The sequence below is a fragment of the Lathamus discolor genome, chromosome Z (assembly GCF_037157495.1).
Source record: "Lathamus discolor isolate bLatDis1 chromosome Z, bLatDis1.hap1, whole genome shotgun sequence".
Taxonomy (NCBI): domain Eukaryota; kingdom Metazoa; phylum Chordata; class Aves; order Psittaciformes; family Psittacidae; genus Lathamus; species Lathamus discolor.
Genome location: NC_088909.1, coordinates 55099847 through 55124388, shown reverse-complemented (window position 1 = coordinate 55124388; position 24542 = coordinate 55099847). Strand labels below are relative to the sequence as shown.

Genomic DNA, 24542 nt, shown 5'->3' with positions numbered 1-24542 from the left:
TACTTAAATCACCTAATAAACAGAGCAGAGGGAACAGGGGAGGCAAAGGAAGCACTTACCAAGCACAATGACGACAGTCTTCAGGAGGCTCATCATGGTGTCCCTATTCCTGCGGGGTCCAGAGCTGTGTCTGGACATTCTCATAGTCCTTTGGCGGACGTACCCAAAGATATGAGCATATAGGACCACCATGACCACAAAGGTGACCAGGTTGAAAATAGCCCAGAAGACCAGGTAGGAGTCACTGTAGAGCGGTGCCATGTTGGAGCAGTGCGTGATATCACAAATACAGTTCCATCCAACACTTGGTATGGCGCCCATGACAATGGCCATTGTCCAGATAACAACAATTACGACCACCACTCGCCGGTTGCTCATCCGAGTATGTAGCTGCATTCGGAAAACTGTAATGTGCCGCTCAATAGCAATGGCCAACAAATTGGCTACAGAGGCCGTCAAGCTAGTGTCAATGAGACCCTGACGGAGAAGCCAGGTGCTTACAGTCAATCTTCTAGTGTTGGGTCCTGTGTTGAACATTAAGTAAAAGTAGGCCAGTCCTGCAAAAAAGTCCGCGGCGGCTAAATTGGCCATTAAGTAATAAATAGGGAAGTGGAATCGGCGGTTGACATAAATAGCCACCATAACCAAGAGGTTGGCCAGCATTATGAAGATGCAGACTGTAATCCCCAGTCCCATTACAAGCTTGCTGACAGTATTCCATTCAGTGGCTAGATATTTTCCACTTCGATTATAAAAGAAGGCAATGGTTTCATTGTAGTAGCACTGTGGTTCACTCATGGCTGTGGACTGAAAGAAAAGGGAAAAAAGAAAAAAAGAGAAAAAGAAGAATGACATCAGAACTGAAACATGATTGTCTCCATGGACAAGACATACACAGAGAGTGGGGAGTGGGACAGGAAGGGAACATGCTTCAGAACAAATTTATTTTTTCAGACTAAGTGGCATTCCACAATTCGCAAACAAATGCTCTGAGGAGTCTAGTAACAGCAGCCAGATCAGAAACAACCAGAAATGTTTCCATCTGCTCTGGGAGCTAGCATGATTCCTGATGTAGTCATAAATTCATAGCAAATGAGCTTCTGGCCAACCAGATGTGCTGAAAAATTCACTTAAAGAGAAGGGCATGCAATTCATAATTAAGAAAAGTTAACTCTCTTACAGGACACCTTGATTACATTATCAGCGCATAAAACTGTTTTTTTGTTGTACCACTGTGAAGAGCTCTGCAAAAAGGAGGGAAAGATTAAATTTCCCAGTAGGTTTTGACTCATTCAGTTCTCCATCAGCGCTATTCCTTCTTGTCCCATCTTCAAAACTGTGAAGGACGCCCTAAATTAAGACTGTCAGTATGCTCTAAAACTGTGCATTGCCAGGGCCAGGGGCTATGTCCTTAAACCATAGAGTACATTTCTAAAGAGTAAAAGAAGCTTGCCACTGTATTTCTATGAGCATTCTTCTTTTTCTATCAGCAACATTTCTGTATTTTGAAATATACCATGCTTTTAAGTATAACTTGTCTGAACCAACTTATTCCAATTTGAATTAAGAGTGAGGCAATAAATCAGAAAGTAAATTTTTAATGCTAAAAGCATCAAATCTTATTTCTTGTATTAAGTATTGTTATGTATTGTCAGGGAATATGTAAATCATTTTCTTGCAGAGTACTCAGCTGACCACAGGTATGGGTGCAAAGACCCATACTCTACCAGAATGTAGAACTTTTGCATAAAAGTGTTGGCTAACCAAAAAAAAAAAAAAAAAAAAAGGCTTAGTGAGTTTCCTTCTTCAATTATAATTAGTTACTCAAAGTGCAATTTCCCAAAGGCAAACTGTAGGAAGAACCCCTCTGAACAACACCCTGATTCCTTCTTTAGCATGGCTTAACAATGAGGATATAACCATAATAATTAAAACCAAAACCGAAACAGAATAAAACCACAGAAAACACACTCACCAAAAAAGCCCTCAAGAAACTAATATCGAAAAAGTCTCTTTCTAAAGACACCCAGGAGACGTGGCTCTGACACCCTTTTATGGCTGTGAAACTCTACTGACTAAACTTGAATTTTTACAAAAAGAGGACCAGTTTTAGCAAGAAACAAGTAAGCCCAATGAAAGAACAGATCAACAACACTAAAAGATAAGAATTTCTTCTCATTAAAACACGCAAACAAAACCCTATGCTTTGGACAGCTCCAATCATTCTGCAGGAAATGCTACACCCAACCTAACCTTTATGTGGAAACAAAAAATTTATAGAACTGGAAAACAGAATTAGTAACTGAACTCAAGTGAAAACAGTATCTGACAAAAATTTCCTTAAAATTACCCAAAGCTATTTCTCTTTCCCTCTGTTTGTCAACACAATTAAACTAATTCCTATGAAGCAATATCCAAAACTTTCCACCAATATTCCAAATGCATGAAGTGACATTTAGATTTATGTTAAACAAAAAAGCCTTTTTAGGGTGATTTTACCTCCAACCTAAACATCGATTAAAAACATTTGCAGACCCAGGATAATAAAAAGCTAGAGTAAATAGTATTTCTCAGCACAGTGACTATAAAACTTTTATTGTTCTTCTAGGATTTATCAACTCTTAAGTTAGAAATATTTCAGCCTTAATTATTTAAGAATTTTTAAAAGTTTTTATGTATGATCTCTCTGTTGCATAGAAAAAATGATTTATAAGGGACAGTTAACAAAGAGAAACCTAGCTACAAGACATCTGGCTTTAATTCTTTGGTTAAAGACCATGTGGTAATAACAGGTCAGGTATAAGAACCCTTAAGGGAGAGAGGAAGTCATATTAATGAAGTAGTGGCCCTTATAAAAGCTTGCCAACACCTGCATTAATTATATGAATGCCCTGTTTTTTTTTTCCTCTCTGTAGGAATATCTGCATGCAGTTATACACTCTAATTTAGAGAGGAGGTGAGGCCTCCAGGATCTGGTGGACTTTCATGATCCTGAATAAATTCTCTCTTTGTCTATATATTTGTTGATCTAAATTTTTCTTGCAGATGGCTGCTGCCCATATGTAACAATTCCTAATCCACTGCTGCTTTTGTGGAGACGGGCCAGCTACACCCGGCAGAATATAATTTTTAATTCAGAAATATGAAATGTGGTAAATGTAACTTCCTGTGTGCGTGCGCCTTTGTTTTGCACATGGGCTTAGAATGCGAATTATCCTTCTGTTTTGTAATCCTGATTTTATTTTGTAACCCCAGTTTTTATCCCTCAGCTTTTTCGCATGAAATCTGATGCAGGTATGATTAAAAACAAGCAGTCTTGGTCACCAAATACCAAGCCAGGGCTGAATGTATGCAATGCACATAAGAGCATGTAAAACAACATGGAGTCTGACTTGTTAAATTTAAAATCATCACAGCACTTGAGCAGTCTTGGAGGAACAGCATGAGGGTCATTAGCTTCTCTCATTTTGAAGACACAGGAACAAAACACTCTGTTTGCATAAGGGATTTGAGAAGTTTTGTTTTTAGAGTGTGCCAATCTAAAACCTGGGATTGCCTTTTATAGGTTTTTGTCAGTCCCAAGGGAAAGAACAGCAGCAGAAGAGACTGTTTGCTGACAAAAGTTCAAGCAGGGGACTTCCCAGATGATCAGCTTTCTTGCATGCCAATGTATATATTACAGGAAGGTTTTGACCTCCCAGGTCATGAACATACAAATCCCAAGGCATCACATTTACCCCTACTGCTGCTATCTGACTGGGAAGGCTCAAGCAGCAGGACAACACAACGTATCTCTGAGTACTGAAAGTGTTAACATACCATAATGGGATATGCAAGCGGGCAGACCCATCCCCTTCTCCTGGCCCTGCAGGAAAAGGGGCAGGGAAGTTTATATTTTAATTTCCTGTAAGTTTCACTCAGTGTGTTTCATTGCCTGGGTAAGCCAGATGTGCAGTGCCCTGAGATTTACCTCATCCATTTAGTATATCTCAACAGAAGTTTAAAACAAACTGAGTTGCAAATTGCCCATGTTAACTAAACCTTTAGGACATGTCTCTGTAGAAAAAGAAAACATCTGAATTATGAACCAGCAAGACAGATAAAGCAAAATGGAGTAATAGCAGGCTAAAAGCAAAGCCTCCTCTAACCATGTGAGGTTGACGGAATACTCAAGACATGGTTGTCCCAAACCAAAGAACAAGAAAATCCTGAGTACTTGGAGTTAAATCTCTTAATATGATGAGACACAGTAATAACGACAACACAGTACACACAGGCCAGGAAATCCCACACCAGGACTTCATAAATAAAACCCAGTCTTCTTCTACAGTCAACACATAGTCATGCTGTAGCCAGAATATCACTTTTGTCACTGGCTTTCCAACCACTATCTGCTACACTTGTCCTCTTGGCTCCTCCACTCTGGTGGTAGGAGACCATGCCAGTGAGGTGGCAGTGGGGAGACTGGAAGAAAAGCTCGTATAAGAAATTTTCCAGTGTTTCATCCTTGATTTATCATGCTGCTGCCCCAAGTCTCCATCAGAGCCTGAGGAGTGAGGTGAGGGTTTGGATTCAAGGCAAGGAAGAGCTTGCCCGTGGGACTTCCTTAAGTAAGCAGTCCCTTACCCACTTGACCAGGGTGGAGAAGCCACTGTTTGCCTGGAGTGGGAAGGTGAGAGGGGATCTCTGGGTTCTGCCAGCTTGGTGGTGAGTGACAGCCCACCTGGACAGGGCTCTGCATGGAGAAATGCTTAAGGTGTATAATAAACACCAACTGATGGATTCTGTCTAAACTAAGCATTTGTTAGCACAAGGTGCCTCAGGGGCAAACGATCAGTTTACAAACCCCATTGCAATCAGAGTTTGCAGAGCTCCCCAGTCCACTTAACAAAAAGTATTAAAAAGAAAAGAAAAGAAAAAAAAAGGACCCTCTCCCCTCCGGCATGCATGGGTTCATTTATTTCTTGCTGAGAGAAACAGAGAACAGAGCTGAACATTCTTAGAATACTAAGGTCTGACTTTTACAGAGCTTTTAAAACTTGGAAGCCACAAAAATGATTCCATATCCAAGAAAACTAAAAAAAAAACAACCAAAAAAATAAAAAATAAAAAACAAAAAAATAAAAATTAACCCTAAGCTCTCCAAACGTACTCTGCTCCTCTCATTTTCCATTTACTGAACTAACCTCGACATGCTGATGATTTCTTACTGAGAACACAGACAAGAGATGAAAACCGATTTATCTGGCAAGGAAGGAATACGACCATTTTCCATACAGTGAAATACCAACTACAAGCCAGAGACCTCAATTTTGCAGGAGTCATGCATTTTGCATGCACTCTTCTTGGAGTTTGCAAGACTCCGAGGAGACTCATCTTATCCAAGATGAGTTTTTAATTCTGAGGTAGCTACCCTTGGATCCCCAAAACAATATTTATCATTCTCAGTGTCACCCAGAAATCCAAAAACATTTCAGAGGAAATGCAGACTTGGGAACGGTAAGACTCCCACATAGGAATAGGTGCCTTAAAGCTTTACATTTACTGCAGCAGTGAATGGAAAAGCAGTAGTAACTGCTTTAAGTTTACGTAAATACTCTGAAGTTTACCAACATACCAGGAAGGCTTGAGCTGAAAAACTTAAGGGAACTGCCAACTTCAAAATCCCCAAATAAGGTTACTAATTAGGAAAATCTTTAAAATAAGCATAAGCAAGTAAGTATAGGAATAATTGAATCAATATGCAAATACTTTATCAACCCACAACTGCGAAACCATAGGCTTTATGAGAGCAAAGTTGTAACAGATGAGAAAAAAATTCCAATTTGCAGCAAAAATTTCTCCGTTATGTAACAAAAAGCACAAACTATTATTCAAGCTGTAGAATACAAAAGAAACAAGACGTTTAAAAATAAAGGGGAAAGACAGTATTTCTTTTAAAGATAAAAGTAGCAGTTGAAGAGGCATTTAACCAAAATTTAAGAGAAAAAAAAAAAAGTCTCAAGACAAGGGTCCCAATTCATTATAGCCTTATGCCTGCTCTGCCCCATATACAGATATAATTTCATCTGCACAATGAAAGTATGGAACCCTACCACCAAGATACAATGGCTCCATACATACGCTTTTCCAAAATGCATCTCCTAAAGTAATAATTCAATGGACTTAAAGAAAACCTCATATGATAAGATAGAGTTTAGTCACAGCAGGCAATTTCTTCATTTCACTGAACTCATTTTGCTCTTCACATAGCTGAAAAGACCACCAGAAATGGAACCGAGAAATTACTTGTGTCCTATAGTTTATACCTGGAAAGGGTAACCCAACCTATCTGGATACTCAGTGTACAAAAGAAAGACCCAGTTACCAGCAACACTGTAAAAAGAAGCAATTTAACTGCTGGAAGGTATAATCCACAAGTGACACAGATCCTGTTGGAAATTATGATTATGACCTCCACAGATTGTCTATAAAACCAGGGAGGGTGTTCACCTTCCTTAGTGCTTATTCACTGTTGACTACTACAAAGGCAAATTCAAAAATAGCTTCTGTGGGCTAAAAAAAGAATGGGTAAGAGAAGGAAGTCCAGCTTACTCTAAAAATACCTTTCTTCTGGAAGATGCCTGGGTTACTAACTATCAGGTCTGAAATACCTCAACTTGGCCCTGCAGATTTTCAGGATAGATAAATCAGGAGCCATGCAATTCAATATTTGAACACCAGAAGATTAGTGAAGAATTGTGATGGTTAGGAGCATACTGAAGTGATCCAGCAGGACCCTATATTACCAGCTCTCTGGTTTCTACTGCTGTAGAAAGGAAGTGTGCATATACATGCCGTCTCTTACACTGCATAATTCTGCAAACAAAAGAAGATACAGGAAATTAAAAAGCTAGAAGAATTAGAAAAAGTATCTCTGGAAAGACAAAGAGTGAACTCATCCCTCCAGCAACCTACCCAATAATTCAGGCACTGCTATACTGTCACTTCTGTTCCACAGATAAATCATTTTCAAACGAGCTGTGTCTCTTGCTAGCACTACCTGCATATTCTGATGAATGCTTTCCAGTTCGGGAGGAAGTGAAGACTGTTTGAATCAGGGCAGAGTTCTACATCATCACAACCCCCTTTACATTGCTAGGATGACTTAAACACTGATTATCAAAGGTTTGTCCCCAGACCACACAGTACTTCTCTGCCTCCCCGTCTCTGCCTTCCAAGCTCCTCTCAAAGGGAGAGAACCACTGCAATGTGAAAGTATTGAAAATATAAGGTAATTGGCGTTGCCACTAAGGGAGATGCAATCAGGCATGTTGAGCCCAAATGTCCCATATAGAGTACAGAAAGGGCTTCTTCAAAGCTCTTCAAGCTTCATTTTCTTCTGGAGGATCTTTCATGACAAGTTGAGCTTCAGAGACTTTAGCCAGACACAGGTATTAGCTCACCTCCTGGCTTTGTGGGAGACACATGAAGGCAATTATATTCCATTATCTAATTTAGTGACTGAAATATAAAAGGTGATTGATACCTTTTATGCCTGTGTCGTGATGTAGTTTTCTCCACCATCTCACCCAGTTCATTCCCTACTGCCTACCTGTCTTATCCTCAACCTGAACATCACAGCCACACATCTGACCTGCTATGAGTCCCTGAAAGCTGCTATGCAGTGCAGACCAAAGAGCCCAGGCCCAGAAAAAGCTTTCTGCAGGGAAGCACAGCACACAGTCCCTTACCTGTGACACTTCAGAAGCCATCAGAGAGAAGAAATAGTAGGGAAAAAGGAAAAAAATCCACACCTCTAACAGGAGAGTTTCCACCCATAATGAATAGCAACATGCATCCTTCGGGCGCAGTTTGGTGATTAGTGAACCAAGCTGGGAATTAATTCTTGGCTCCAGCAGCTGAAAAACTGGCCTTTTATGCTGAAAAGATGTTGCAGGCTATTTGGGCAACTTCCATCTCCAGGGCACACCTTCCATCTCTCCTCACCAAGCAAACCAGCAAAGTGAGCACTATGGGAGAGTTTAGCCTACAAGCAATATGCTTGTTCAAAATTGCGTTAATGAGCATAGCAAATTTCATTTGGGGCTGGAAATGGAGATTTCCAAGTGGGATAAGAAGACTATCCTGTGTTTACCACTGCAAATAATTTTTTTAGTGTGAAATATACATCAGACAGTTTGGGCTTCTTTTGCTACAATGCACTGCTTTGTGAAATTTATAAACTTAATATAGAAAAATCTTTCCCAGGACTCTGGCAACAATGGGTTCTCTGTCAATAACTTGTTCATACAGTACTATGAAGCTGCTTATGAAGCAGTGTTGGTCTACTTTGAACAAAACAAAGATGTAGTTTGACACCCTGGTAATCTCATCTAGTATATCAATTAAAAAAAAGACAGCACAGTGGTATTTATGTTTCCCTATGATGTCTAACTGGGTGGATGTACTTCTAATCACAAACTGTTTCTACCAGTCCCACCATTTCCTTTTGTTCTCTTGTTTACCTTATTTACCACTGCCAGAGGACTGTTTTGGTAAAGAGGTTAATTTGTTTACTCACCTAGAAGGGGCAGGAAAAAAAAAATCCCCACATTTGTCGGCTGCAGAAATTTGTGCACTAAATCTGAAATGCAAAACGTGTTGAGCTTTGCTGGGGAAAGGGGTTACAACAGCTATGCCTCCCCCCAGGAGTCTGTTCTCAAGCATCATTATAAAGAGGAAAAAGCTACTGATGATGACCATTCTGCTGCAAGGATAGTTTAAGTCTCTTTCACTCTAATTCAAATAAAAAGAAGGGAAAACAGAGAAGTATTCAATGGCACTAAGTGGGAGAAGTGTTTTTTGGCTCTGGTAACCACACAGCCATGAAAGGCCACTATAATGGAAACTGCTCTGGATTTATTTTTAAATAGCTGCAAGGCAGTTATTTAAACGTATTCATTTACTTCTACTATTTGGCCGATAGGATCCACTGCTGGCAAAAGCAAAAAGAGAATGATGAATTTTTGTTGCTTTCTTGTTTTAAGCATTTCTGAAGCACTGTTGGAAGTCCCTGGTTCATTAAGCAACTGGAGCTCATATAATTTCTTCTTCAAAGCTTTTACTACAGAATTCATCTCACACCATTCTCAAAGAGAAGATACTAATCACTCCACAGAGCACATTAATCAGCTAGGTCACCACTTGTTATGTTTCCTTTTTGAAAACAGCAAAACCCTCTGGGATGCTTAATGCTTCTTACAGAATTATTTAACTTTACACTTACTGCATTATCAGACCAATCAAGTTTCTATGATATATCTTTGTTTATACATCGTTGAGGAATGAAGTTGCCACATGTACCACAAAATATCCCCAACTTAAAAATCAGAAAGTTTTGTTATGTTTTGTTTCCAAGTGCAACATAGCTTATCTAATCCAAAATCACTAGATTCTGCCTTACAACAAAACCCCGCTGGAAAAAACTTACAGCATATTCTGTATATTACATTATATTATATTATAGCATATTCATATTATTTTATTGACTTCATGGACATATTATGAATGATGTCCTAGCACTGTTTTCCATTCCAGATTTCAGCTATGGATAACTAAACTGCCCTGAAACTTTACTTATCCTTCACATTTAAACATGACCAAGACACCTTAAATCTGTGCTCTTAATCACCACTACTTATGTTTGGCAACAGGATGCTGGGGGGAAAGAAGATGGGAGCAGAGAACTTCTAACAGCTCTGCATAGGAGAGGTATGAAGAGACATGATTATGAAAAATATGTTGCTTCAGTAGAGGGGTCAGAAACTGCTTTTGGTGTTCTTTACATGTTGACACACTAACAACAAGAACATTTTAAAACAGTAATGACAATTTCACATCTGGTATCAAGAAGTGACTTTCAAAAACTTTTTCAAAGTCTGAATCTTTTGTTACCCAACTCAGAAGACAAATCTTGACAAAGATAAAATCTGCAACTAAATTACCAGTGCCTTCCCTCATTGTGGTACCACAGTGAGCGTCTGTAGGATTCAAACCTAAGGTAAAACCTGTCAGGGTAGGCTTCAGGCTGCAAAAGGCCCTGCTGAGGTCTCTGGAATCCTTCCCTGTGGCAAATAAAAGCCTATTCTTGTTTGCTCTGTGCAGATAAAGGACCAATGAGGGCAGAGGAATATTTATTACCGAGATGTATACACACATAAACATCCATTTCTACACAAAATATATATTATTCACTTCTAAAGACTAAATTGACTGAATGTGAAAGAAACCAACTATCCTGGCAATACTAATCAAAAGTTTAAAGATGAAAGTTTAAAGTTTAAAGTATAGAGCGAAACACTTCTTTTTGTAACTGAGATGCTACCTAGCTCATGCAGAAGGCATGCAAGGTTACTTCCAAGTTCAAAAAAATCCTTAAAACATTAGTCTCTAAATGTCTTCCACAGCACACTGTGGCATTTGCTCGCTTTTAAAAGGCAAAATAATGTCCTCCAAAAAAAAAAAAAAAACCCAAACCAACATATTTTAATGAATATAGTTTTCTAAACTATACATAAAATTAATTTGTATGTCAAGACAAACACAAACAGCAAGCCCATGCAGTTCCAATCTGAAAAATGCCTTACCTTTATATTTCCACCTAATGATTTATCTCTCTAGCTGTGTCTCTCACTATGTTCTTGCCTGTTAAAAAGCCTTCCTTACCCTTAGAAACATACACATGTCTCCCGGCAGATTGATTGGAGCTGTTAATCCTTTACATAGGACCGAAGACTTAGAGGAATCATCAGATCCACAATAGTTTACTGAAATCTATGGTAATTCATGCATGTATGTAAGTCTGTCTGCATGGGTATCAAATTTTTACAATATGCAGTTGAGAGAATGTTATTTTTCTACCACAGTCTCCCACATTGAGTCTTGTCTTTGTTTTCTGTTGCCATTTCTTTTTGGCTTCTGAGTCAAATCTTACTGAACCACAGTCTCTAAAATTCAAGAGTGGAGGGAGAGCTGTCTGGATTACCAGTCAATGACAAGAATGATCCATTTATCTCTAGTCTTTGGTCTAGTGATACAAGCCCAAGGCTGGATTTATTCAGTAGAAACTCCCTGCAGACACAGGACACATGCATTTATTCACCTGTAAGTACAACAGAATGGTGAATCCTGTCCGGGGTCGGATGAGGAGCAAGTGGAATGTCTGTGGGTACGAATCAAGGGGCTGACTGGCACGGGTGATACAGTTGTGGGGGTCTATTACAGACCTCCTGATCAGGATGAAGGAGTTGATGAGGCTTTCTACAGGCAACTGGAAGTAGCCTCGCGACTACATGCCTTAGTCGTCGTGGGGGACTTTAATTACCCCGATATTTGCTGGAAGACTCACACAGCCAGTCATTCACAGTCTAGGAGGTTCCTCGAGTGCATTGATGATAATTTCTTAATGCAAATGGTGGACGTACCAACTAGGGGAGCAGCGCTGCTAGATTTAGTACTCGCCAACAAGGAGGGTTTGGTCGAAGTGGTGACGGTCAATGGCAGCCTTGGCTGCAGTGACCGTGAGATGGTGGAGTTTAGGATCCTGTGTGGGAGGAATAGAATACCTAGCAAAGCCACAGTTCTGGATTTCCGAAGGGCCAACTTTGGCCTCTTCAGTCAACTGCTAAGGGAAGTCTCATGGGAAAGTGTACTAGGCGGTAAAGGGGCTCAAGATAGTTGGTTAGCATTCAAGGACCGCTTCTTCCAAGCTCAGGATCGGAGCGTCCCAATGAGTAGGAAGTCAAGTAAGGGATCTAGGAGACCGGCGTGGTTAAACAAGGAGCTGCTGGGCAAACTCAAGTGGAAAAGGAGAATCTATGGATTATGGAAGGAGGGGCTGGCCGCTTGGGAGGAATATAGGACAGTTGTTAGAGGATGTAGGGAGGCAATTAGGACAGCTAAGGCCTCCTTGGAACTCAATCTTGCTAGTCGGGTTAAAGACAATAGAAAGGGCTTCTTCAAATACATAGCAAATAAAACTAAAACAAGAGGCAATATAGGCCCACTGCTGAACGAAGTGGGTACCCTGGAGACAGAGGATATAAAGAAGGCAGAGGTGCTGAATGCCTTCTTTGCCTCTGTCTTTACTCCTGCAGACTCTCCCCGAGGGCCCCGGATTTCTATAGCCCCAGAAGGAGTCAGGACAAAGGAGGAGTTTGCTTTGGTAGATGAGGATTGGGTTAGGGATCAGCTATGCAAACTGGACATCTGTAAATCGATGGGTCCGGATGGAATGCACCCACGGGTGCTGAGGGAGCTGGCGGAGGTCATTGCTAGGCCACTTTCCATCATCTTTGGTAAGTCGTGGGAAATGGGCGAGGTGCCTGAGGATTGGCGGATGGCAAAGGTCACACCAATCTATAAGAAGGGCAAGAAGGAGGACCCGGATAATTATAGACCGGTCAGCCTTACCTCCATCCCTGGAAAGATGATGGAACAACTTATTCTTGACTCCATCACTAGGCATATCAAGGATGAGGGGGTCATTAAGAACAGCCAACATGGTTTTATGAGGGGGAAGTCATGTATGACCAACCTTATAGCCTTCTATGAGGAAGTGACTAGGTGGAGGGATGATGGTAGAGCGGTAGATGTGGTTTTTCTTGATTTCAGTAAGGCATTTGATACTGTCTCCCACAGCATCCTCATAGATAAGCTGAGGAAGTGTGGGCTTGACGATCAAGTAGTGAGGTGGATCGAGAACTGGTTGAAAGGAAGAAGGCAGAGAGTTGTGGTCAATGGCGCAGAATCTAGCTGGAGGTCTGTGACTAGTGGAGTTCCTCAGGGGTCGGTGCTGGGACCGGTGCTGTTTAATATTTTCATCAATGACCTGGATGAGGGAACTGAGTGCACCCTCAGCAAGTTTGCTGATGACACAAAACTGGGAGGAGTGGCTGACACACCAGAGGACTGTGCTGCCATTCAGCGAGACCTGGACAGGCTGGAGAGTTGGGCGGGGAGAAACTTGATGAAATTTAACAAGGGCAAGTGTAGAGTCTTGCATCTGGGGAAGAACAACCCCATGTACCAGTACAGGTTGGGGGTTGACCTGCTGGAAAGTAGTGAAGGGGAAAGGGACCTGGGGGTCCTGGTGGATAGGAGGATGACCATGAGCCAGCAATGTGCTCTTGTGGCCAAGAAGGCAAATGGCATCTTAGGGTGCATTAGAAAGGGAGTGGTTAGTAGGTCAAGAGAGGTTCTCCTCCCCCTCTACTCAGCCTTGGTGAGGCCGCATCTGGAATATTGCGTCCAGTTCTGGGCCCCTCTGTTCAAGAAGGACAGGGAATTGCTTGAAGGAGTCCAGCGCAGAGCCACAAAGATGATTAAGGGAGTGGAACATCTCCCTTATGAGGAGAGGCTGAGGGAGCTGGGTCTCTTTAGCTTGCAAAAGAGGAGACTGAGGGGTGACCTCATCAATGTTTACAAATATGTGAAGGGTAGGTGTCAGGATGATGGAGCTAGGCTTTTTTCAGTGATATCCAGTGATAGGACAAGGGGCAATGGGTGTAAACTGGAACATAGGAAGTTCCACGTTAACATCAGGAAGAACTTCTTTACTGTAAGAGTGACAGAGCACTGGAACAGGTTGCCCAGGGGGGTTGTGGAGTTTCCTACACTGGAGATATTCAAGGCCCGCCTGGACAAGTTCCTGTGTGATGTACTGTAGGTTACCCTGCTCTTGCAGGGGAGTTGGACTAGATGATCTTTTTAGGTCCCTTCCAACCCTTGGGATTCTGTGATTCTGTGATTCTGTGATGGCTGATCACCAAAATTGTTTACAAGTGACAACTTTTCTTCCACTCATTCTTGCACCACAGTTGACCTTATTTTCCCTTCAAGAAGACATTTATGCTAAACAACATGCTTACATACACAAGTTATTTGTACACAAAGAAGGGTCTGAAGAGAGAACCCGTGGGGACAGGGATGTAACTGCCTTTCAGAGTAAGGAAGAAAATGGCCTGAGCACTTTTCTTCAGAGAGTGAAAAAAGTCTGGCAGCAGTCAGGCAGCCTGAGACACAAGCATACAGCACCCACCTCCTGCCAGGTATTCTGTTCTGCTGTAAAGATAGAGAATCCTTCTCTGACCCTCACAAGGACAGAGAGACAGGCACTTGAAAAGCACAAAAACACTTTTAAATTATACTAGCTCTTCATTTGAAACACAGGAAGAAAAAGAGCACAAAGAAGTTTCTCCAATGCAGATTTTGGATTCGGCTCATTTCACACCACCACCCATTAGTGTACATGTTTTCTGTAGCTTCACAGGGTACAGAGATCTCTGAACTACTGCACTTCTCAATGTGTATTGCTAAGAGGTGTAGTATCCTGAGCCAAAGAATCTCCAGCAAACAAAAAAATCAAAACTAAACATTAGCTCTGCAGTTTTCTGTCATCTAACTTAATTAATTGTGGTGCCCTCTTCAGTAAAATATACACCTATAAAACTTTAAATTGTAACAGACACTTGGGTTTTTATGAAATTCAAGGGACTTTAAAAATCCTTTTCTGAGATATCTCCTTTTCCATTTGTAATCTTTACTTCACCAGAAAACACAAGTACTTCTGTTAAGTACATGGAGCCGAAGAAATCAGTTAGGTATTTATACATACCACATCCAAAGCACACACTTTGAATCATGAAAGAAGGATTAGTGTGTTAGTAATTGTAAGTGTATTAGTAACTTTATCACTGCTTTTCACTTAAAAGTTTGGCTTTTCTAGTGAGAACACTGAAACACATTATGACCTTCTACTTTGTATTCATTAGGCACAAGAAAAACCAAACCATAATGCAGCATCACCTACACGGAGTCAATAAACACCATGTATTGCCATGTATTTGCTTATACAGCAATGTTGTGTCAAAGTATAGTAACATTCATAGCAAACAGTAAGTGTCTTCAATACAGTATTTCAGGAAAATTTCCCTTGATGGCTCAGAAGTGAAACAGCTAAGATTCAATGAAAAAGGTTCAATCAGTTCATGGTCTACTCACCTCAATGACCTCAGGCTGGGACATCATGGAGGATGGCACTAAATCAGTGGGGATATCCATGGTAGCTCAAAATGTCCCTGCTGTCCTTGTACTCCTCCTCTGCAACTGCAAACAATTGGTGGGAACACAGAAGTCCTTCCTTAGACCCTAGTCATGCTGGCATTTGCTCCTAGTAGGAAGGAAAAAGAGCAATTGTTGAGGATAACAAGAGAACTGGTTCTGTCAACATCCAAGCCAGGCTGCTGCAAAACCAGCCTGTGAGTTTGCACAGCCTGACTTGCTTACATGACTATTCACAACAGATTTTCAAGAAAAGTTTAAAAGTGTACATTGGAATTTGGTCCAGAACAGCAAAACAATTCACTTGACCATGGAAACCAAAATTCACAGAAACTGAATACAGCAAGAAGGCAATGCACAGACCATGTACACGTTGCAAGGAAAGATGGTCACCTCCACAGCACTGGAACTGTGCTATCTGTATTGTTTTGTTTCATTTTTTTCATTTATTTTTTTTATATACCCCCTCCCCCCCCCCGCCAAGAAGACTCATAGATTTTTTACTTTTTTATTTTCCTTTTTTTTTCTGGAATTTAGGATACATTTATTTCCTGAGCAATTTTTTTTTTTCTGCCAGATAGGCACAGTTTACTGTAAGAGAATATACTGAATGACTGTGTGAAGTCTGACCAGATGATCAACAGAATCAAGTTACTTCCATAACCTTAAGATGGTAAAGATCAGCTTCTGTGTATGTTTCTGTTTTGTCCAATGAAAAGCAAAAAAACCCAGGAGAAAACTGGAAATGGCCAAGAAATTAATCCCATTTAAAAATTCTGTAAGAAGATACTGCATATTTTTCCCCTCAATCAGGCCAGACATATATCACACAACCCACAAATTAGCCACCACAGAAAGGATCTGAGAGACTCACCTACTGCTTGCTCTATCTACCATTTCCTATTCTGTAGTCACAAAGGAAAACCACTCATGCCGAGTGTATTTGGCATCCAACAAATATACCAATAAATGAGCCTGAACCTACCTGGTGTTTTTCAAACTGAGACCATGGTGTAGCCATACAAACAATGCTAGTGACTTTCATGGCCACTGGTTCATTGTTTCAAACACAGCACTTACTTGCCAAGCCAAGAGCAGATAAATGCTGTAGGAATGCTGTACTCCACAGACTTTTCTGAGTCAGTTATGGGTTTGGTTTTTTTATTTTTGTTCATTTAACTCAGCAGTCGCATGCCACTCTGGAAATTATTCCTCCTTCTTAAAAAGCATCATCTTGAAATGCCTGCTTCCCATTTCAACACATCCCCACATACCTTACGTCACATGCAGCTGCCTCATTTGCCAAGCTCTAGGATCACTTTTTCCATCTTTATACAGCTTTCCAGTGACCCCTATTCTTTCCTACCGATTTCTTGCTAGTAACCTTTCACTTTTTCCACTCCTTGCTCCAAATTTCTACTACTATACTCACGGAGAGGACAGAAAATGGGGATTTAGTATTCCTCTGAGAAAGCCTTCACTGGAAGTCAAAGAACCAAGCTACACATCCTTCAGGCTCCATATTTTCTTTTTCAAAAATAAAGTTTTATCTGCTGTCTGAAATTCACCAATTGTTCCACTGGGCATAACAGATGAAGGAAACAGACAGTACTAACTTGAAACTAGTGCTTTTTTTGACTTAGGGAAGCTTTGCTATTTGACCAAGCAAAGTGATTTTCAGTACAATTCCATCAACAACCTCAAGATCCTTAACCAGCACATTTCATCACTGTCTTGTGAGCTGTCACAAATGTAACTTCAGTAAGATCTCAGAAGACCTTTGTTTCTGTTCTTCTCAAAACATGATGAAGAGCAGCAGTGTCGCTGCACCTACTTTACACAGCTCATTGTTAGGTTTTTTTAAAGTTTATTCTCTTCTCTCAATCCTGAAATGCTGCCACTCTTGAAGATGTGGAAAAAGTTACAGATGAATCAGACCTTAGGGAAAAAAGACTATCCACACCAGTACCAAAGGTATGCTTAGAGTCCTGTTTGCCACATGTAAAAACAGAAAACGATAATTTTTACTAGGGATCATCACATACCAGAAGAGTAAAAACTAAGGACAAAGTTCTTAGTTAGCTTTAGTTAGCTCTGTGCACTCCAGGTAGAGCATTAATGTCAGAGAAAGCATAGCTCCACAAAATCCAATGAGCACTTTTAAGAGATGAGAGGATAAATATGCCTGTATTTATTTTTCACCATCTCTCCAAGAAATAGAAAACACAGGATTAGTAAAAAATCCTAAGCCTACAACCATTTGACATTTCCCCTTCTGCTCCTAGCTACATCTTCACTGCTTGTTTGCACTGATCCCTCAATTTGGCCAGAAGGAGCACTCTTCTGCATCCGCCTTACTTCTCAAACTCCAGAGCCCAGCATACACAACGATTAAGACTTTCTGCCAACTACTTAGGCTCCTAAAAGCATTCCAGCTGAAAACAGGTTGGACTGTACAAAAGGTCTCTCCCCCCTCTCCCAACCCTCCTCATCGTCTTCAGCAGTAACAAAGTACAGAGGGAACTATGCTTTCACAGCAGTGCAAAAACAGGCCGACTCTATTCAAGCAAACAAAGGTGGCTCCTAACTTAATACCCATGTGAGTTCAGGGTGCAGCCCTGTCTTTTTCAAGAACTGCAAATAAAGGGAACAGGATCCTCAAATGAACTTCGTGGAAGGGCATTATGACAGAAAAGGTAATCTCTATTAAAAAGAAAGTCTCAAACAAAAGCACAGGAGTGAGATTTTGATGGCTTCCTGCACTACAAACCATTGAAAAAAAGCTAAATTTGGAAGCAGATTCACATATATCATTTCCAAACACTGCAACTGCTGGTGTCATGGGCAAATTCCACTCTGTATTCTTGACAGATGCTGCTGCCTTCACTGGGTGCACCTAGAGAACTGTAAACTGGGGAAACATGTTGGATCTGTATGTAAAATTTGCACAACAAAGATAATAGAATTTCTTATCCTCTGCAAAGGTGACTCATATCTATAAAAATATGTTTTGCCATAAACTACAACATTTAGAAAGTCATTTAAGGTAACACATTGAGTTTTTGTTTGACTGATTAAAAAACCTGACCAGTTGACATTCAGCAGAGTAGGACGTCTCTAACATGCGGAGCAGGGATGCATCCTTACCAAACAAAACGTACTGCTCCCTGACATACTGCGATTAAACATCATGATTTCTGGATCAGCTGTCTGTGACCACAGAAACGAAGAACCAAGCAGTTTTGTCATTACTTGAAGCTGTTAGAAGTTCAATCATATATCAAAAAACCATCATCTTAAAAGAACTGCTTCTGGAAAATCCATTACAATGACAAAAATTATGACCCTTTCTCCTTCTCAGTTCACCATGATCTGCCATTTAGAAGCAATGCAGCAATACCAACAACTTCTTCATCACTGTGTATCTCATCTGGGCCCACAAGTGCCTCTGCTATAGTAAGGTGCTTGCCCCTGACAGGCAAAATGGTTTTTCAGAACCTGTGGCTGTCCGTGTCAGACAGTTTCAGGTGTCCTGCACTGTTGCTGTCTTTCATCTTTGGTTTCCTGCACCCCCCTTCAGAGCATCTTTTGGTACCACAGCTTGACTTCACAGGCTTCTTTCTGGATTACATGACTCAGGGGATGCTGATTTGATATGACCTTAAAGTTGCTAAATGTGACTTAGCTAAAGACTACACAGCTCTAGTGAATAAAAGCCTAACGTATGGTTTCTCAGAGGACAGTTTTAAGTCCTAATTGATCTCAGATGAATAGGACCCATAAACCCGTCAAGGAAAATAAAACACTTGAACAACATGTAAAAAGGCAACAAAGTAAGAAAAAGATCTCACATAAGGGTCCCACTTCCAGATGTCACTTCAGAGACATTTAAGATTTCATGCGGCATCTTAAGTCTTGACATCCAGAAATAATCATTTGGCATCATTCACCTCCAGCCTTTTTCACTAAACTACAGCTGCTAGTAAGCATTAGTTTACTCAACAAATGAACAGAAGCATCACCCCACCATGGTAGCCTTAAAAGGCAAGATGGCAAAGGCCATCCAGGGCGGAGTAACAGCACTGACTTGATCTGTCTACTGCTTCATTTTACCACTTACCTAAAGTGATGGTGGTAACAGATTTTTAACTACTTACTATTGACTTGTAGAGGTTTTTTTCTGCTCTCCACTAATCACTTGGTTAATGAAAGAACAACTATGGATACACTTTCTGGCATGTAATGAAATAAACATGAAGGGCAGTAAAACTAGTTTCAGTTTCATGCTGCTATGAAAAAAGAGGCCTTCTCGTTAATCTTTCATTTGCTACAGTGATTGCTAGGAACCATTGCAAAAATCTGGATTTTCTTTTGCAAGTTACAGAGCAGTGGATCTTCTTAACAGAAAGATATTACCTCTTCTGAGTCCTTATATTATTTTAGCTAAAGCCGTTACAACCTCTAGTGTTGTCACTTTGAACACTGCAAATCCAATTCACTAGCTTATGACTGCTGAAAAAAGTTATTTAAGAGCGACTCTTCAAACACAAACTTCTCTTGACAAAAAGTTTATAATTAAAAAAGACAAAAAAAATCCTGAAAACCCCAGGGTGGGCCAACGTCCTTTTTGTAGATTAGCAGAGGTACAACTGTGAAAGAATAGCCCCAGCAGACTGGCAAAGGGCAAACCATGCCACAGAAATGCAGATAAGAAGCTTTTGGTTTTTCTGAAATTGCAAGGCAATCTAAACTCTAATGTCAGTACTGACTTCTCTGAAACAGTTTCGGCAAGCCTTTGCATAAACACTCTAGTTATTTTATTTATTTATTATTCAGTTCATTATTGGTTAAAATGAGGGGAAAAGCCACATGTCAGCTCCCTGTCCTGTCACCTCAGGACTTGCCTTCTCTTTCCTCACAATGTCACATCTGGAGTGCTGTTTCAGCAAACATCTTGTTTTGTGTCAGGGAGCAGACTGCTGAATGTTGACGTGAGCTTGGTATGTGGTGTCTTATAACAAATAAATGTGCCGAATGAGCTGCATAAAGCATGTGAAAATTTACTGGATGACCCACCAAAGCATAAGGACAAGCTGAACTAAGCGTTTATGATCTCCAGAATCCATATTTCCTCCCAGTTCAATCCTTTCTCTCTGTTCCAGGGTACATTCTGTCTGCAAATGTATATAAACTCCTGCACACTGTGTTAACTTTCTGAACAATTAAAAGAGCTGCCACAGGTTAATAGTTATGATTCAGTATTGAGAGAAAGAAGCAGAAAAGTAAGAAAAGAGATTTCCAGGCAGAAGGTGTGGCCCATTGTTGTACTTCTGAACAGCAGCAACAAGACTTTTTCCACTTCATGAGACTCTTCACCTGCTGTCTCCCCATCAGATTGCTGATGTCTCGGTAAATGCAGGAAACTTTTCAGCAGTCTCAAAAACCCTCAGCAGATGCACTAATACAGTTTGGAAGGTAGCACAAAATTAACTGTCGAACCTTCTTGACGGCATGTGTATTTTAATACATGCATTTTCTTGAGCAAATTCTGCAGCTTTGCTGGTGTCAGCCTGGCTCTTGACACCCCTCTTCAGAAAGCAGGATAAAGTCTGCCATCACATCCACTGCCTATTTCTATAGCAATAAGTATTGGAATAGATCTATATGGAATGGACCTATATGGAATAGTACATGGTACAGATTAAGCCGGTTTAATAGCAGTGAACCTCAAATTACACTGCTGGATTTGGAAATTATTTTGTCAATAGCATGGAAGACAATTATCTGCTTCTGATATCAAAGGGGCAGATGTGAACACTATCTGGGTTGTATCACTGTTCACATATATCCCTGTAGAAGGAAGTGGATGCAACTCTCCAGCACGCCTTCACACCAACTACCAACAAATTGCACAAGTTACCTGTTATTACAGCACATGCAATACCACCTTCAGCTGTCCCAGTGAAGACCAGTTACGCAAACGTGCCTCCTGCCAAAGCCTTCATGTCTGCTGCTTCTAGTCACTGGACAGGCTGCTTTAAAGAGCAATAGAGACATAACATCTCACCCATTTGGTAGCTCTTCGTAGAATAAGTTCACTGTGAAAATGGATTTGTGATGTTTTAGTAAGGAGTTGTGGAAATCTGGAAAGGGAGTACCAGATGAAGGGACAGCATCATTCTGTTTATTGTGTTGGCTGTACCACTACTCCCTGGAAACAGCCACTGCTGGTAAAACCAGACATTTCCTGAGTCCGGATTCACCGTCTAGAAAATACATTTTACTGGAGTTTGATAGCATATGGAAAGGTTCAGACAACAATAGGAAATCTCTACCTTGGAAGTATTTAAAAAAAACCAACCAACCAAAAAAAAAAAAACCAACCCTACAAAACTAAAAGCACCCCCACAACACAGAGCAAAACATACTTTATGGTCTCTGCCCTTTCCCACTAGCAAGACCGAATATCACAATGCTTACAGCTAGACCTAATAAAGCCGCTCTTCTTGTAGCACCCCCCTGCCCCGTTTTAAACAATCTGAGCACTTGAGACTTAAACAACCAAAAAACAACAAAAACTTCCCCAAGTTCAGATCTAACCCACCCACTGAACACATCAAAGCAGATGCTGTCTACACAACTTCTGTTCCAGCTTCAGAGAGAGAATGTCGCAAACAGTGCTCTTGGAAGTGACTCAGTGTCAAAGAGATACACCACAGAATCAGGGATTTTATTATTGCTATGGTTCCACATAGCGCATCCGCTTCTATGTTTGTATGATGCCTGCTTTGGTTGCTCTTTGTCAGCCAACATATGCATTCCATGCAACATACAGTGCAAACACCTGTTAGCTACTACCAGTATCAAAAGTAGGACAGCAGTGTGTTTAGCTATATTAACACCTTGCAGATTGCTTTACTGATAACAACAACAGCTGGCCAGATCATTTGGCTTTTACTTAAGCCAAACCAAATCAAAATACCACCAAACACCACCATGGGAAATTTAATATCAACTTGCTCAGCCACTTGAAAAGCATTTTAAAAAACCCCAATAAATAAGGAATAAAACAGGTAACTTAATGAGACCAATTAAAAATACAGAAGTCCAACAGTATAGTACTAAAGTTAAAAAAAAAAAAAATTTAATTAATCTTTCCCACTTTCCCTTCTTCCTTCAACCAGCTCACACCTGTACAACTCAAAGAATTTTTAAGAGGTGCTCCAGGGAAGTTTGCAACTTCCTCAAGCTAAAAGAGACTTGCAGTTTCCACTGCTCAGTCTTCACTCTTAGGAGCACATTAGAGCTGCTAGTCTTCCTTATGCAAGGAAAAAGAGATGAAATTTACAGCAATAATTTGAGGCTAGAAAGAACATTATTTCAACACAAATTTAAGAAATTTCCCTCACATTCAGCAGGACTCTTCCACAATATGATAATCAACAGAGGATCTCTAATCTACCACTTGCATTCACAGCACAACCTCTGCTTAAAAAAAAAAAAAAAAAAAGAAAAAAACCCCAAGCTAAAAAAAAACTAGAAAAAATTACATCAGTCAAACCTTTCTGAATAGAAGCTCTGTGGCTAATCAGGGAAAGATCATTGTTCTGGCCTCAGTAATTAAAAATATGAGTACTACAAAACCCATTCTAAATCTTCCCATGACAGAACATAGCCCCAAAGGAGTTCAGCAGACATGTCAGGTGGAGCCTCCTTACCCCAGTTAAACAGTTTCATGAACTCTGCAGAGGCAGCGTTGTGTGGAATTGTCCCTTCGTCCCTTCTTCCCCACTGCAAGATTAAGGAAACAATCAGTCACCTTATTCATTTACCACACACAGAGCTTATTTACAACAATAAAATAGGACCACTGTGCAGTGGCAAGCCCTCCAAGAAATCTGCTTTCACAGAGACCACATGGGTCAGGAGAGACATCTTCCTAGTCATCCCACCAGGGCAAGATCAGATCACCCACCCATCCCACCAAAAAGCAGATCAATTGGACTATACAAAAGAAAAAAAAAAAACCCTCTATTCACAGATTTTCAATGGAAAGGAAAAAAAGAACAAATTGTATGCTACCCTGAAGCATTTATCTTGCAGGGAAATCTTTTCCATGTGCCACTCAATTTTGCCTCATACCCTTTCTGAAGATGACAAAAGCAGGCTGACCACAGTTATGCAGCACTGGGTTCCACCAAAGGGCAGAAAGTTCAAGTGTCTATTTAACCTGTTCATGTCTGCCTTTCTCCTTTACCTACTCTGATGTTTATCCCCAAAAGGATAAATGTCATTGGATATATCATTTGGATATTTTACTGTGACTACAATGAAGGTCCTTCAGTGAGAAGATAATTCCCAGAATTATGAGCTGTTCATTCTTTCTGGTATTGTTTTGGCTTGGGGTTGTGTTTCTTGTTGCTTGGAATTTTAGACTTGTTTTTGTTTGTTTGCTTGTTGGGGGCATTGTTTGTTTTGTTTTGTTTTTTTTTGTTGTTGTTGTTGCTGTTTGCTTATTTTTTCTGACAAACCAAGAGTCTGAACCTGTGCCCATGAAATTCAAATGCATTTTGTTGATGAATTCAATGGCAGGCAAGGAAGGCAGGAGGACTCTTATTTCCCCAGGCATTTGCTACAGATCCAGCCCTGCTGAACGCAGAGAGTCCTGATGCCATTCTTTCTGCAACATGTACCCATGCAGTTTCCTTTTGTTGGTTACTCATGGCAAGAGGTATTTGAGGAGACTATGTTCGCAGCGTGGATGGAAGCTGAATGGATTCTCTTTGGCCTATCATGACACTGCTTTACAGATTAATGGAAATGACCAAGAATACCTTGAAGGGAAAATAACAAACATTTTCCCTCCTCTGTGTCAGTGGTAGCAAGATGCCCACTTTAAAAGGTCTTTTTCAAGGCACATAAACATCACACCATGAAGGCAAGAAACTCAACATCACCATAGCTGATTAAAAATAATTTTTCTTGATCTTTCTAGTCTTGCATCCAAAACAATTAACTTCTTTCCCTCAGGATATTCTAGGGGATTCATATCTTAACTATTATGACTTTTGCTATCAGAAGAAAATCCCACATTTTACGAATAAGCAGAAAACACATTTTGAAAGGACAAACCTACAGTATTTGACATTGTAACATGTGAAACCATGAAAACTCTCATGCTATGTCATGCCAATTATGGTACAAACTGGACCCACATCGGTAGCAGGCTAACCTACAAGGCATGCAGCAGCACAAAAAAAAAAAAAAAAGGCATAATTTTCTATTCAAATCTCAACATTATTGTTTATAGTTCCACCACCGTGCTGCCCACATATTTATCATGCTCCTTTTCCTCATTAAACACAGGCTACTTTTTTTCTCTCTGTTATACACTGAAGGACTCAAAATCCTGTATTTCCATCAAGAAAAAAAACCAAACC

General features: G+C 40.4%; 1 protein-coding gene across 6 annotated transcripts in view; it reads right to left on the bottom strand.

Moving 5' to 3' along the window:
• LPAR1 (lysophosphatidic acid receptor 1) overlaps positions 1 to 24542 on the bottom strand; it is a 75326-nt gene that overhangs the window by 37908 nt on the left and 12876 nt on the right. For 3 of the 6 annotated variants that reach the window (XM_065662885.1, XM_065662883.1, XM_065662886.1), the window contains exons 2-3: positions 15043 to 15211; positions 60 to 807 (exon numbers count right to left, since the gene is read on the bottom strand). In XM_065662885.1, the coding sequence (XP_065518957.1) occupies positions 60 to 807; positions 15043 to 15102 (808 nt within the window). In that variant the 5' untranslated portion in view covers positions 15103 to 15211. Of the gene's footprint in view, positions 1 to 59; positions 808 to 15042; positions 15212 to 21022; positions 21044 to 22820; positions 22894 to 24542 lie in introns of those variants that run through there. The other 3 variants (XM_065662881.1, XM_065662884.1, XM_065662887.1) reach the window with 2 other exon arrangements.